Raw genomic sequence first — 15,698 nt, forward strand, 5'->3', positions numbered from 1 at the left:
AGTTTCAAGGAGAGCTAGTTACATGAGGCTAGAAAATGAAGCAGATGTTCTTTCTAGCACATTTCTGGACAGCATATTTCTCAATTAACAGTTGCCAAGGAATAATAGTTAGGGAAGGCTATTGCCTCCACTTCCTCCTTGTGGATTTTTCAAGTGACATTTGGCTAGCCACTGTTACAAATATGGATCAGAACCATATTGGGTTTGTTTAGATAGTTACTAATCTGATCCAGCATATATCACTCTGACTAAGACAATATGATAAACTAAGCCAGAATCAAGCAAATCACATTATGAACTGGATTTATGTGAGAACTCAGTGAACAAATATTGGGAGATATAGGTGTAGGGGGGAAAAACTAGACAACTCTCAAAATCCTATACAATGGATGTTGCTCTGAGCTCCATAGGCAGTGGATCCTGCACTGAATAGCATATTTTATATTTGTCTAAAATCAAAATCTTCATAGGAGAGTCTTGAATATTTCCAAATAATCATGAGTAAAATTATAACTCCAAGCATGACTATTGCTAAGACTTATTGAGTTAAAAAAAAGGATTGGAATTTAATCCCAGTTGAGTGTAGAAAGCAGATCTAGGCAAGTTAGTGGCTGCCAGATTTCTGCAGAATGGGAACCCTAGAAATGGCAAGAGATTTTGGGAGTTATAGTCCAAACTACCTAGATGATATCTAGTTTACTACCCTATGAAGCTGCGTTTGAATAAAAAGCCACAGTATATCATGCAAAAAGTTATTTGGTGATCTAACTCTGTTTTTGTGGGCATATACAATCTATATTCATGAAATGTAGCTTTCTATCTTCTAGCATTTTGTTGGTGGATTTTGTAGGCACACCGTGCATATCTCACTGAAAACGCTTCTGGAATCACTGAACCATAGATTTCACTGAGTAATTATGGGTATATTGAAGACAGGATCATTGTGTCCTCAAAGGAAGGAAAGAAAGTATTTTGAGTCTCTTAACTTCTTGATGGAAGAAAGGAATAAAAATATAATAAATATGATAGAAATAGAACAATGCAGTATCGTGAACACACTACCAGAATTTTCTTTTTATGAATTCAGCCATCTCTGTTAAATATATAGTGTTTGCATTTATGTGTCTTAAAACCAAATTGCAGTACTGACAAAGACTGCTTAAGCACTTTCAATGACATGATTTCTATCACTACCACCCACTACTTTCTTCATTCTTTTGTGACATCATTCAGGTTTAAGCTTCTTTTGTCTTATTAATGTGTTTTTAAAGTAGTTTTTCATGCATTACCTTTATAAAAAGCGAATTATTGATATAGTGACAAGCTAAGAACACTATGAATTGCAGTGTCTCCTCCCCACTCATTCAAAACATGGTGAAAAATATTCTCTATCAATGGCTATTTTGCATATTATAAAAGAGGGAAGTCTTGAAGTTTCTTTGGATGAAATGAGTTGTAAATTTCTATGAAGGAAAGTTAATGGGGTGGAGCAAGGGCCAAAGGAGTTTGGCACTAATCTAGGTTTAGCTACATAATATTATTTGTTGAAAGAAAAACTGCTTAATTAAATTTAAAAAGTCAGGAATATTGTATTCTCCAGAGTGTAGTGATAGGATTGTCTTTACAACCGAAAGGTAATGTTATAATTTTCAGAGCTTCACAAAGAACAAAGAACCTTTTCTAGCCTTTCTCTGAAAAGAACTTCAGTCTTCAGCAATGATAAGCAGAGATTTGGAGGTATCTGACATGCCAAATCCCATTCTTTTGTAAATCTTGGCTTTATACAACATTTTCAGCCATGTTATATTAGATTTTTTGAAGGATAATCAATAGGCATGATGTATATCTGAAAGCACTGTTCAAAGTGGAATCTCTTCCAGAAGCCAGAAACAAAAGCACAGGTTTTCTGCTTAAAATCTACTCTCAGCAGAGGAGGAGGCAAAAGCCGCTGGGGAGCAAATTAAAACTGGGCTCTGTCCATGGCTCTCCTCAGTGAAAGCAAAAGTCACCCTGAGCCTGCTGTAACTTATTCCAGCTGGCAAGAGTCCCTTAGGACTCTTGCAAATTGGGAATGTTTAAGGATGGCAGCTACGTGAAGAGAATTCTTACACGTGGCTATGGAGAATTACTTTCTAGGTTCTCGGCTTCATTGGTTACTGAACAGAAAAGGGAAGATAAGATTCAGTGTCTAAATCATAAGGTTATCCAGCACTCTTCTTCTGTGTTGCTGATGCGATCTTTTCAAAGACATTAATACATTTAAGGATTCTTATAAGAAACAAGATTATATCCATGTCTTACCTAGAAATGATCTATGAAGGTCTAAATGAAAGGTTGACCTCTGCTCTTCCACTCTAGCACGGGTTTTTTTGTTTTTTTTTTTAAAATGACTTGAAATTTCCTCATAACTGTGCTAAGCTTAGGTGTCAAGTTTGGTTAATAGGCTCAGTTCTCCAATTCAGCGCTGAAAATCCTGGTTTCGGGCAATCAATACAACCTAGAAGAATGAAGTGATAGACTTTGTACTATTAACCACTTCACTCTGCACCATATTCTTGAATGGGTAAAAAGAAAAAGAATAAAATACAAATCTCTGCAAATAGAAATTAAAGCAGTTGAGCAAGAGCCAAGTTAGTACTTCTCTCGGATATGCTGGTGAAAATAAAAGCTTATGCAAAAACGATGTTTCTAGGCTGAAGCCATAGAGCCATTTCACTTCAAAATACGTCTGGAAGCATCATAAAGGCCAGAAGCACTAGCTGCAGAAGATAACTTTCTTCCACTTGAAACGGATGTGGTAAGACAAGATGGAATTTAATGAACAGCATGGAAATCCCCAGAGAGACTTTGAAATCTCAAAAATAATAAATCATTTTAAAATATGTGGGTTATTTTTCTTCTTTCAATGACCATATTCATGGATTCCGATAGGTAATAAATGTTTGGTTTTGGCTTAGCATGTTGTATAAATTCTACCACTGTATCTGTAAACCAAGATTTGGATAGAAGGAGAAGTTTACTGTGTTGTGTCAACCCAATCAATTGTACATGAACTGAATTATGCTGATTATCCTAATTTGCAATAGGAAAGGCAAATATAGTCTTCAATCCTGTTCTGTTAAATGGGTTTAAATAGTTCAAACAAATGAACCTGATCCTTAATTTGGTTAAGTGTTTTTCTATATAAGTTGAATGCTATTATGTTCTTGTCAAATCCATTCCTGGTACTTGGACTTGTGAAATACTAGACAATGTCTAGAGGAAGCTGAAGTTTGAATATGAAATACTTCTCATATGGTTACAGCAGTGTGAAAGTACTTCCAGTGAAAAGCTGCTGTTTTGATCTGGAAGCGGCATTTTGAATTCATAATGTTTTGCATGCCACCACACACTAATAGATTAGCCTGACAGGATTGACAACTGTCAAGTTATTTTCTTGTTTAAATATCTTTTCGAAAAAGAGCAGTAGTCCATCTCCTGAGCACCTTGGGTTGATTGATTTGGGGCTGCAGGGGAAAAAAGAAAAGATTAAGAATCTATCTTCACTTGAAAGTTTTCTGACAACGCTCTCTACTGAACTGAATAAAAGAATGTGTTGTATCTCCTCCTCTTACACGTTTACGTAGGACTTTCTGAAATTGTTAATGTTAAATTTTTATCTGATTGTTATCTTTATCACTGATTGATTCATTATGGAAAACCCTGAAATTTTGAATGTCATTTATGAAAAGCACAATAAACTTTAGGTAGTTTTTCACTCCCTTCCATGATTAATAAGGGAGAAACAACAATATGTTACTTCTTGTGAATTGGAAGTTGCTCTTCAAGAATTATGGAAAGATACAACAGTTCCCACATGGAAGAAGACACAATGGAAGAATGGCTGGAAGAACTGATGGAGCTAGCAAAAATGGCCAAACTGTTCTATCAAAGAAAAGAATACATTCAACTTGGAAACCATTTCTAGAGCTTGGGTCAAGACAGAAAGAAAAATGAAATTCTGACTTTGGGATTTGCTGATTAGATACATTTACTGTTATAGAAATGGCTTTACTTTTGCATATAGTAAATATGCAAAAGTAAAGAACTGAGGCTGTAATTTTATTATTTTTATTCTACTGTACTGAAAAGAGCTAGAAGTTAATACTTTTTCCCCTTTACTCCACACACCTCTCTCTTCCCATTCTTTCCCTCCCCAACCTCCCTACTATTTTTATTTTCACTTGCATTTTATACTTTGATAATTTCAATATATATATATATATATATATATATATATATATATATATATATATATATATATATATATACATACACACACACACACTATATATACAAGAATTATCTTTCTCCAAAGGTGTTACACACACACACACACACACACACACACACACACACACACTATATACAAGAATTATCTTTCTCCAAAGGTGTTAAAATTTTTCTGGGCTAAGGACCTCATCTGACTTTGACTTACACTTAATTAAAATGAGATATGATAAATACAATAATGCATTAAGAATTCTCCCTTTTATCACACCAAAAATCACAACTACTTTTATACTGACAGTTTTCAGACATGGCACTCAGAGCTTTTGAGCCACAATGCCTCAACTTTTGTATCTCTGCATTTTTGATTTCTGGTTTTGCTCTATGAAGCCTTCAATGGCTTTATATGTAGCTATTTCCAGAACAACCAAATCCAATTAGAATTTATCTAGCCAACAAAACTTCTGGCAGTTGCCCAGTTCAGGAAGGTAAGGGGAACAAACTTTGGATACCACTTAGATTGAACATGCCAGCTGATTATGGGGCTAACTTGACTGAAATTGGCTATATATTTTTAATTGGTTTATTATTACTAAGTTTTCAATCACTTTTACCATGCATGTTTTAATTGATGTTAACTGCTGAAAGTCTTGGATGAGAAATGAATAAATTAATGCTTATTCCTCCTTTCTCTTCTAAAATAAAGATAGTATCCTCATGTTATCATTATCCAGGTTCTGGAATTTACTAATACAACTTGAAGCTGAGCTAAACATGTGAACGTATAGTACCTCGCCTATAAGGCACAGTGACCGAAAGAGAAAACACCACAAATTTATCTCAGACTGGTACTATGAGAGGATCTTGCAACTTAAGAGAAAGAGCCAGGGATTTTTCAATACATAGGGTGGTGACTTTGAAATTGTAGCGTAGGGGCAAGACCCAAGGTCACTCATCACTAGGGAGGAACTGTTATCCTCACCCCCATTAGTAATTTTGAAAGTTTTTGAATACCCTACTGTCAAGTGATTCCAAAATAGATCTTGTTGAGTTGAATTCATCTTGACTTATTCTTTCAGTTTTCTTTTTCAATTGGAAACTGACTTACAATGCTTTACCTGCAAGTCAAGAAAGTCATTTTTTAAAAAAACCTTAGACCAGACATGTCAAACTCACGATGTCACATGACGTTGTGCGACATATCGGAGCTTTTTTCCCATTGCCAGCAATGGAGTGGTGCAGTTTCCTGGTGATGCATCTGGCCTGCAGGCCAGCAATTTGGCACCCCTGCCTTAGATCTCTCTTACAGCCCCACCAGTAGAACAGACCAGGAAATCCATAGGAAGGCAAAATCTACTTTTATTGAGATTGGCTATAATAACAGAATTTTGCAATTGTATTGTATCTCTCCTTCATATAGTTTAGTGAATTAGGGAGGCATCTGCCTGAGCTATTTCTGAATATGAGCTCATTGTTCTGGGCTGAAAATCCTTCAGCTCCTTTTGCCTAAGCAACAGATCAGAATTGAAGAATCTTCTTGGAAGCAAAATGAGAAGCAAAATGTCTTCAAGGAAAAACAAAGAAGTCCAGCTGCCTTTTGAAAAAAAACATCTTTGGGACCAGACAACCATGCCCTGGATGACTGAGAATCTCCATAGACACTGTCAAGATTAGGCTGCTGTAGGATCTCTCCCCATAAACCATAGGCACCATATTCAACACAATGGATTGTTTCTGCAGAGTGGCAATCATTTCATACACAAACAGTATCCCCTGCCCCATTCTAAAGATCTGAATAATTACACAAATGAATAATTCACAATTACTTAGTAAGTCTGTACAAAATACTAGCCAACTCCACAATATCACAATAATAAACAAATTTATTTTTCAGTAATCAGTAAGGCTCAATGGAATTAGGCAATCACTTTTCTCAGATACCAGCACAAGAGATGTTTATAACACACCCCTCCGCAGCAGCCTTTTTTGCTACTACGGCCATTTTTGTTGAGTCTAAGTTGACAATGGAGGAGATAAAGAATGTACATAGCTAAAATTCTGACCATTGCATTTTCTATCCCCGGAAAGACAAAAGAAATGTCTATACCATGATTTAATATAGCATAAAACATTTTGCAGCTAAATTTTAAGAAACAAAGCAAGAAAGCAAAGGCAACCATTATCCTACCTTTCCAACCAATTCAGGAATTTGGAGAACTGGTTTTCCTTTCTGATGCTGTGGGGTTGGTGGGCTCTGTCCTTCCCAGTCTTGAAGTTCCTCAAGGCTTTCCAGATAAAGCAGAGCCTTCAGCCCTGTGCAGTAATCATCAATTACAGTGTAGTCCTGATTCTGAACTGCACTGCAAATCTAAAGTAGATAGACATCCAAAGTTATTATGTAAATGTGTTCTTACAGACATTATGATCAGAAGATTTGGTATCTAATGATCATAGACAATAGCTGCTCAGAATGTATGACTTTATCCACTGATCCTGGATTTTTTCACCTGCTAATCTATTACACAAGTAATAAATAGATTGAAAGGAATGAACAAAGCATTCTGCATTCTCTCTCTCCCTCTCCCCTTTTCGTTACTTGGTTAGTGTACCAGTCATCAACATTTCATAGTTTACGTTCTGCCATTTCTGTTAAGTTCAAGTATTCTATATTTTTTAATCACTGATGTATAGTACAGTGAAATTGATTTCAATGCACAGAATTATTAGTAGGATCCGGTAATGTTAATGAGGGTTTTATACAGGTTTTAGAACCAGAAGATAAAATTACTGTTCTTGAGCAGAATGACTGCAAAGCTATCACATAACAGAAGTCATTATATAATAAAAATATATATATTATTTCTGATTAGCTCAATACTTGAGTTGGGAATAGTAGTATTAGTTTCTATTATCTAATACCTATACTCTTAGATGCAATCCTTGTATTTAAGATGTAATATAGATGTAGAATGTATTATACAGCTCCTGAGTTTTTAGTTACAAAACATATCTTAGCATGGAAAGTCCTGGGTTCAATTCCCAGTATATCCAGATAGAGTTGGAAAAACTCTTTATTGAACCCCCCCCCCCCCAAAAAAAAACCTGCTACTAAATCAGCACATAGGACTCTCTTACCCACCCTATGGTAGCTTCCTAGTGTGAATTGTATTACTACACAGAGTTTTATTATTCCAAAACAAGCCAAGTATCCTTGCATGCTTCAAGAAATATAAAATGGTCAACTATCTCAAGGGGAAAAAAAGATATGTAATATGCCCATGAGCAAACACACACAGACATAGACACTGACCATCTATAATTAACTCATTCAACTTTCAAGGCCACAACTAATAACATCCCAGATAGCATTATCAAACTTTCATTTCTGGTGTCAAGTGCTATATTACAAGCTTTTTATTCCAGGAGGGAAAAATACACGTTACCCTTTAAAATAATGTGCATACAGCTGTGCAGGAAGAAACAAGGAATAAGTACAAAATATGCACAAGAACATTTCTTATGCAGCCCATTTACATTACTTAAAATCTGTTTCTCTGGAGGAACACTGCAAGCATTAATTAGGTCTGCTATGCTTCCCATAGATTTAAGCGCTCCCTCTCTTTCTCTTTCTCTCTCTCTCTCCTCCCTCTTTCCATTTCTTCAGAACAATTATAGAGATTATCTTTATAATTTCCTCCACAGGTTATTTAACTGTAAAATTCAACCAATGATTTATTTAAATGTCTTTGTTTGCTAAGGGCTTCTAATTTTTAAACATATGAGGAACACTTTTTTTGCTTCTTTGGAAAAAACAAGAGAACACTGGATAGGTAGACAAAACTATGATGTTCTACATCAGGGGTGTCAAACTGCAGACTCATGGGCCAGTTTCATCATACCAAAACTGGGCCCACCCCATTGCCGGCAATGCAAAAAGAGTCGCAATACATCGTGACACGTCATGTGATGTGGCGAGTTTGATACCCGTGTTCTACATGCTTAAACTAAGTCAGACTGCCTTGTTGAAACCTTGTTCTTTTTTGACAATATCCATGCAAATTTCATTCATGAAATATATAAGAGTTCTGATTTCTAATTAAAGGTTATCATGTATTTATGAGATAAACTGAAATAACAGGCATAATTATTGTAAATTAGGAAACTATCAGGTCCAACTACTAGCTTGTAGATAATAGTGACACCTGCCTATAAAGATGAGATTTCTGTAGGAAGAAATTGTGGAATGCAGATAAGAAGCATGTTCAGATAATGGAAAAGCTAGTCACTCAAACATGTTTATTGGGTTTAAAATGGCTATAATTAATACAAAATTACTGCAGAGTATGTTTGATCCTCAAAACAATATGCAATAGAGTTACATGGGTTACGTTATGATTTGAAATCATGCATTGAGGTAGTACCATTGAATGACTTCACTCTGAACCAAACTGCTTTTTGAAACGCATCATTTAGGAGAGATAGTTTGCTATAAATTAAATTAATTAAATAAATAGTAGTTTTACTATGTTTTCTCATCCCAAGGATCTGTATTCCCAGAGTTGGAATAAGAATAATAAGGCAGGAGAACATGGCTTGTGGTTTGTTATAATATGTATGGTTTATTAAAAAAACTATGGTTAGCAAATGTCGTTACAGAATTGACTGTGCGGAATTATACAAGTTGGTTTAATATATTTGAGGAGCACTAGTTTTGGAATACCTGCTGTAGATTAACCCACTTAGTCCTCCTTCAGAGAGTTGTTCCCTTTAGCTAATCTTCAATATCTATAATGATATTATCATTTTGTACACATTCGTTATGTCAGTGATTGGAAATGCTCGCATTTCCATTGTCCAAAATGCAGTGTCCACACTTTCCATTCTTTACATATGCCATCCAAGACTTCAGGATACAAAGAAGTAACTTGCAAATACAGACTATTCTGTGTTAATTGTTGTATATTGCATTTATATTTAAAAACAAAAAACAAAACAATGTCAATTATCAAAGGACAGCAAATTGAGTTTTGGAGATGTTGCCAGGCCTCTTTCATCCTTGTTGTAGCAATGACAGCACATTCATGAGAGATCACAAATGTTACACTCTGCTATCCTTTCTTCCATATCTTTGTTGAATTGATAACATTCCAGCATTTACAGCAGGGATCTTCAAACTTGGCCCTTTTATGACTTGTGGACTTCAGGCACGCTGGCTGAGGAATTCTGGGAGTTGAGATCCACAAATCATAAAAAGGCCAAGTTTGAAAACCCCTGATTTACAAGAATGCGATTCTGCTTCCTCCAAAAGTTGGAGACTTAGCTCAGCTTTGGAACTAAACGATAGAAGATTGCTAAGTGAAAGAGATTTCCAAATGCCACCTTATTAAGAAGTCATTCTTTGACCTTGCAATTTCATATTGATGGGAGAAGCAATGAAAATTCTTTACTCAGTATTTTTATATTTTTGAAAGGTGCTAAAATAGACAAACTATTTTGTATTTTTACCTTTAGACTGGTTGACTTTTCTTTGAAATATAATGATAAAGCACGTATTATTATCATGTATTGTGTAGGAAGCAAATTTGTCAGTGTTTTTATTTTTATTGTTTTTAGTTTAAAAACTTAAAACAATTTTTCTAGTCTTAGAAAAGCATTAATGGAAGACTTATCTTCATTTTTTTTTAATTCAAAAGAAACCATTTCCATAAGCTTATGATAATATTCTGGGAAGTACAGAAAACTGCATTAAAATATTTTAGGCAAGGGGCATTGGTCCTCATTAGATATAAAATTCTTATTAAAAAAAGAAAAGGTCTAACTAAAACTTGAAACTTGTTTTGAATATTTTATATCATACTTTAGACAAACACTGCTAATATTTGTGAAGCTACAAATTCCAGTCCTACAAAATTTCAGAAATTTTTACATAGGTTATTATGAAAAAAAAAATATTTTGAAGTCCTGCACAGTACAACATATGTTTGTATGCATGTATGTACACACACACACACACACATACAAACACTTTTCTGACACAAAGCTTTCTTCAGATTTTGACATTCATTTGTTGTACAAAGCAAACTTTTTTACTGATTTTATTAAAGTGGTACCTACCTACTTCTACTGTCTATGAAATTAGTGACAATATATTTATATTTGTATTAAGCTTAGCAGTGTGCTATATGAGTATTTTCTTATATTTGATTAACTGGGCTTTGTGATCCAGTTAATCCTTGGTCAAGGAACAAGGTTTTCTGTAGTTCTGGGTCTTTTTTTATTTTATTTTTTAGTCATGAACTCTACTTGCATCTTAATATTAAACCTTATTTAGACAATAGTTTTTCCTTTTGTCTTGGTTCTGATTAGATTTACTTCTAGAACATTAGTTCCTATTTTTTAATGTTGTCCAGATCCCCAAAATAATATCCTTCAACCTTTATATGCATTTATTGCATGTGTTTGGGCCACAATATGAGGTACTATTCATACATGAATGCTCATCCTCTAATGCAGGGGTTCTCAACCTTGGCAACTTTAAGACTTGTGGACTTCATTTCCCAGAATTCCTCAGCCAGCTTTGCTGGCTGAGGAATTCTGGGAGTTGAAGTCCACAAGTCTTAAAGTTGCCAAGGTTGAGAACCCCTGCTCTAATGTTTCTCCCTGTGCAATCTCACAACTTGACAGTAAGTTTAAATATGCTAACTGAACTGATAAGGTTTGATATATATTTTATTTAATAAACAAAAATGATAAAACCCCAAGTACCATCTATTGACCTTACACGATTTGAAAAGTCTACAGATATGACAGTGTCATTCAAGCTGTTGTTTGTTGATACAGCAAGTTGAGAAATGCTTTAGATAGTTTATACTATTATAAAGAATATTACCAAGGTGAACATAGATAGTAAAAAGTGAGAACACATATTAAAAAAATTAGCAATTAAAAGTTTTAGAATGTAGTATACATTTCTTGAAATAAGATTAATTCAATTTTTTTTCAAGTTTACTGTACCAGTTAGATAATGTTTAAAAAGGATTGGTCATTGACTTCTTTGCTCCCTTCAAATAAAGAATGCCACCCAAATGTTTAAAAAAAAGTTGATCAATGATCTCATGCTAATGATAATTTTACATTTTTTTAAAAAAATAAATAAATTGGTCTGATCTGAAAACTATTGCACAGTATACAAAAAGAACCAATATGACCTAATAAAAAGCAATTCCCTAAATTTTTTTCTAAGACATTGGAACCCAACACGAGTAAAGACTATTGGATGGGTCTTTTTGTCTTTGTATGCTTTTGATCCCCTTTATGGATTACTGCCTTGTCGTGGCGAAGGGGCTTGCGTAACTCAATGAAGCTATAAGCTATGCCGTGCAGGGCCACCCAAGATGGACAGGTTATAGCAGAGAGTTCTGACAAAATGTGATCCACTGGAGAAGGAAATGGCAAACCACTCCAGTATCTTTGCCATGAAAACCCCATGGACAGTACTAAAAGGAAAAAAGATATGACGCTGGAAGATGAGCCCCTCAGGTCGGAAGGTGTCCAATATGCTACTGGGGAAGAGCAGAGGGCTAGTACTAGTAGCGCCAGAAAGAATGAAGCGACTGGGCCAAAGCCGAAAGGACGCTCAGCTGTGGATATATCTGGTGGTGAAAGGAAAGTCCGATGCTGTAAAGATTTTTTCTCCATAGGAACCTGGAATGTAAGATCCATGAATCAAGGCAAGCTAGACGTAGTCAAAAAAGAGATGACAAGACTGAACATCGACATCTTAGGAATCAGCGAACTAAAATGGACAGGAATGGGTGAATTTAACTCAGATGACCATCAGGTATACTACTGTGGGCAAGAATCCCTCAGAAGAAATGGAGTAGCCTTCATAGTCAATAAAAGAATAGGAAAAGCAATACTGGGATACAATCCCCAAAATGACAGAATGATCTCAATTCGAATCCAAGGCAAACCATTCAATATCACAGTAGTCCAAATCTATGCCCCAACCACTGGTGCTGAAGAGGATGAAATTGACCGGTTCTATGAAGCCCTACAGCACCTTATAGAATTAACACCAAAAAATGATGTCCTTATCATCATGGGGGATTGGAATGCTAAGGTAGGAAGCCAAAAGATAACCGGAATAACAGGCAAGTTTGGCCTTGGAGTACAAAATGAAGCAGGGCACAGGCTAATAGAATTTTGTCAAGAGAATACGATGGTCATAACAAACACTCTTTTCCAACAACCCAAGAGACGGCTCTACACATGGACATCACCAGATGGTCAACATAGAAATCAGATTGACTATGTGCTCTGCAGCCAAAGATGGAGAAGCTCTATACAGTCAGTAAAAACAAGACCAGGAGCTGACTGTGGCTCAGATCATGAGCTTCTCGTTGCAAAATTTAGGCTTAAATTGAAAAAAGTAGGGAAAAGCACTAGGCCACTCAGGTATGAACTAAATCATATTCCTGATGAATATACAGTAGAGGTGACAAATAGATTTAAGGAACTGGATCTGATAGACAGAGTGCCTGAAGAACTATGGATGGAAGTTCGCAACATTGTACAAGAGGTAGCAACTAAAACCATCCCAAAGAAAAAGAAATGCAAGAAAGCAAAATGGCTGTCTCAGGAAGCTTTGCAAATAGCTGAGGAAAGAAGGGAAGCGAAAGGCAAAGGAGAAAGAGAAAGATACACCCAATTGAATGCAGAATTCCAGAGAGTAGCTAGAAGAGATAAGAATGCCTTCTTAAATGAACAGTGCAAAGAAATAGAAGAAAACAACAGAATAGGGAGGACCAGAGATCTCTTCAAGAAAATTGGAGATATGAAGGGAACGTTTCATGCAAAGATGGGCATGATAAAGGACCAAAATGGCAGAGACCTAACAGAGGCAGAAGAGATTAAGAAGAGATGGCAAAACTACACAGAAGAACTATACAAGAATGAGCTTAACATCCCAGATAACCACAATGAGATGGTCACTGACCTCGAACCAGACATCCTAGAATGTGAAGTGAAATGGGCCTTAGAAAATCTGAGCAACAACAAAGCTAGTGGAGGTGACAGTATTCCAGCTGAGCTATTCAAAATCTTAAAAGACGATGCAGTAAAAGTGCTACACTCAATTTGCCAGCAAATTTGGAAAACTCAACAGTGGCCACAGGATTGGAAAAGGTCAGTTTACATTCCAATTCCAAAGAAAGGCAATGCCAAAGAATGTTCAAACTATCGTACCATTGCACTCATTTCACATGCTAGTAAAGTTATGCTTAAAATCCTACAAGCTAGACTCCAGCAGTATGTGGATCGAGAACTACCAGAAGTACAGGCAGGATTTCGAAGAGGCAGAGGAACTAGAGATCAAATTGCCAACATACGCTGGATCATGGAGAAAGCTAGGGAGTTCCAGAAAAACATCTACTTCTGCTTCATTGACTATGCAAAAGCCTTTGATTGTGTGGATCACAACAAATTGTGGCAAGTTCTTAAAGAGATGGGAGTACCAGACCATCTCATTTGTCTCTTGAGAAACCTATATGCGGGTCAAGAAGCAACAGTGAGAACTGGACACGGAACCACTGATTGGTTCAAAATTGGAAAAGGAGTCCGGCAAGGCTGTATACTGTCGCCCTGCCTATTTAACTTATATGCAGAGCACATCATGAGAAAGGCAGGGCTAGATGAATCAAAAGTTGGAATTAAGATTGCCGGGAGAAATATCAACAACCTAAGATATGCAGATGATACCACTCTAATGGCAGAAAGTGAAGAGGAACTAAAGAGCCTCTTGATGCGGGTGAAGAAGGAGAGTGCAAAAGTTGGCTTGAAACTCAACATTAAGAAAACCAAAATCATGGCATCCGGCCCTCTCAATTCCTGGCAAATAGATGGGGAAGAAATGGAGGTAGTGACAGATTTTATTTTTCTGGGCTCCAAGATCACCTCAGATGGGGACTGCAGCCAAGAAATTAAAAGACGCTTGCTCCTGGGGAGGAAAGCTATGGCAAATCTAGACAGCATACTAAAAAGCAGAGACATCACCCTGCCAACAAAAGTGCGTATAGTCCAGGCCATGGTTTTCCCAGTTGCAATGTATGGCTGTGAAAGTTGGACCATAAGAAAGGCTGAGCGCCAAAGAATTGAGGCCTTTGAACTATGGTGCTGGAGAAGACTCCTGCGAGTTTGGACTGCAAGGCGTTCAAACCGGTCAGTCCTAGAAGAGATCAACCCCGACTGCTCTTTAGAAGGCCAGATCCTGAAGTTGAAACTCAAGTACTTTGGCCACCTAATGAGAAGGAAGGATTCACTGGAGAAGAGCCTAATGCTGGGAAAGATTGAGGGCAATAGAAGAAGGGGACGACAGAGAATGAGATGGCTGGATGGAGTCACTGAAGCAGTAGGTGTGAATTTAAATGGACTCCAGAATATGGTAGAGGACAGGAAGACCTGGAGGAATGTTGTCCATGGGGTCGCGATGGGTCGGACACGACTTCGCAATTAACAACAACAACAACAATGCTTTTGATTATTCTTATCTGATATTTCTAGGGTTTTAAAATTAGTTTTACAGTGGTCTCAGTGAGATGTGCACTATACAAATCAAATCAAACAATAAAAATACACAGTATTGCCTGGGTTTCAGGTTCCTGGAAGTGCCTGCTTTGCCTCCCTGAGAAATGAGATGTTGGTTGGATATATGGCCTTTTGATCTAATGCAGCCAAACTCTTTATATAAATGATAAGTGTTTCCCATTCAGTATGAAAAATGTCTCAATCCTATTCAGAGCCCAAATAAAATATATTTATCTAGCCCAGGGGTGTCAAACTGTCGGCTCATAGGCCAGATGCGTCACGTAGAAGCCGCGCCCACCCCCTTGCCGGCAATGGCAAAACTGGCCCGATACGCTGCGTGACGTCACGTGACATCGTGAGTTTGACATGCCTGATCTAGCCTAATATCAACTTGTGTATTGCTTTCTACTCACGCTAATCTTAATATTAGCAGAAAAATGTACGTTTGCTACTTTCCTTTTAATTTGTGTTTTTCCATAGCAGTAAAAGATGGTAAACTATCTACTTGAAGTTCTCATCTTTTCTCAAATTTTGTCACATTACTTTATGTATTATAAAATCAAGCGATTACATTTTCGATAACCAGGGAGTGTGTATGTATATTACAAATGTCTTTAAATTCTTTCTCTTGGGAAGGAAAAAAAACACTCTGCATGGAGAATTAAAGAAAGCCAAAAACCAAACTTGTCTTTTAAAAATCTCTTTTAAAAACAGACGTAACCATTTTGAAGCCGAATATTTTAAACAACTCAGACTGAAGAGAGTTTTATTTCTTTTGTAAAATATAGAGTGGACTTAAAATAAGGAGCATTATTGCAGGTATAATTTTATCACTGCACTTCCTA

The 15,698-nt window shown here is 36.4% G+C and overlaps 1 protein-coding gene across 4 annotated transcripts in view; it reads right to left on the minus strand.

The window, feature by feature from the left end:
• The window catches only part of DPYD (dihydropyrimidine dehydrogenase), a 567,113-nt gene that overhangs the window by 67,142 nt on the left and 484,273 nt on the right, over positions 1–15,698 (minus strand). For all 4 annotated transcript variants that reach the window (XM_039339800.1, XM_039339803.1, XM_039339804.1 and 1 more), the window contains one exon: positions 6,458–6,637. In XM_039339800.1, coding sequence (XP_039195734.1) covers positions 6,458–6,637 — 180 coding nt within the window. The remainder of the gene's footprint in view (positions 1–6,457; positions 6,638–15,698) is intronic.

This window comes from Crotalus tigris, unplaced genomic scaffold (genome assembly GCF_016545835.1).
Source record: "Crotalus tigris isolate CLP2741 ecotype Arizona unplaced genomic scaffold, ASM1654583v1 scf7180000017739.2905288, whole genome shotgun sequence".
NCBI classification, from domain to species: domain Eukaryota; kingdom Metazoa; phylum Chordata; class Lepidosauria; order Squamata; family Viperidae; genus Crotalus; species Crotalus tigris.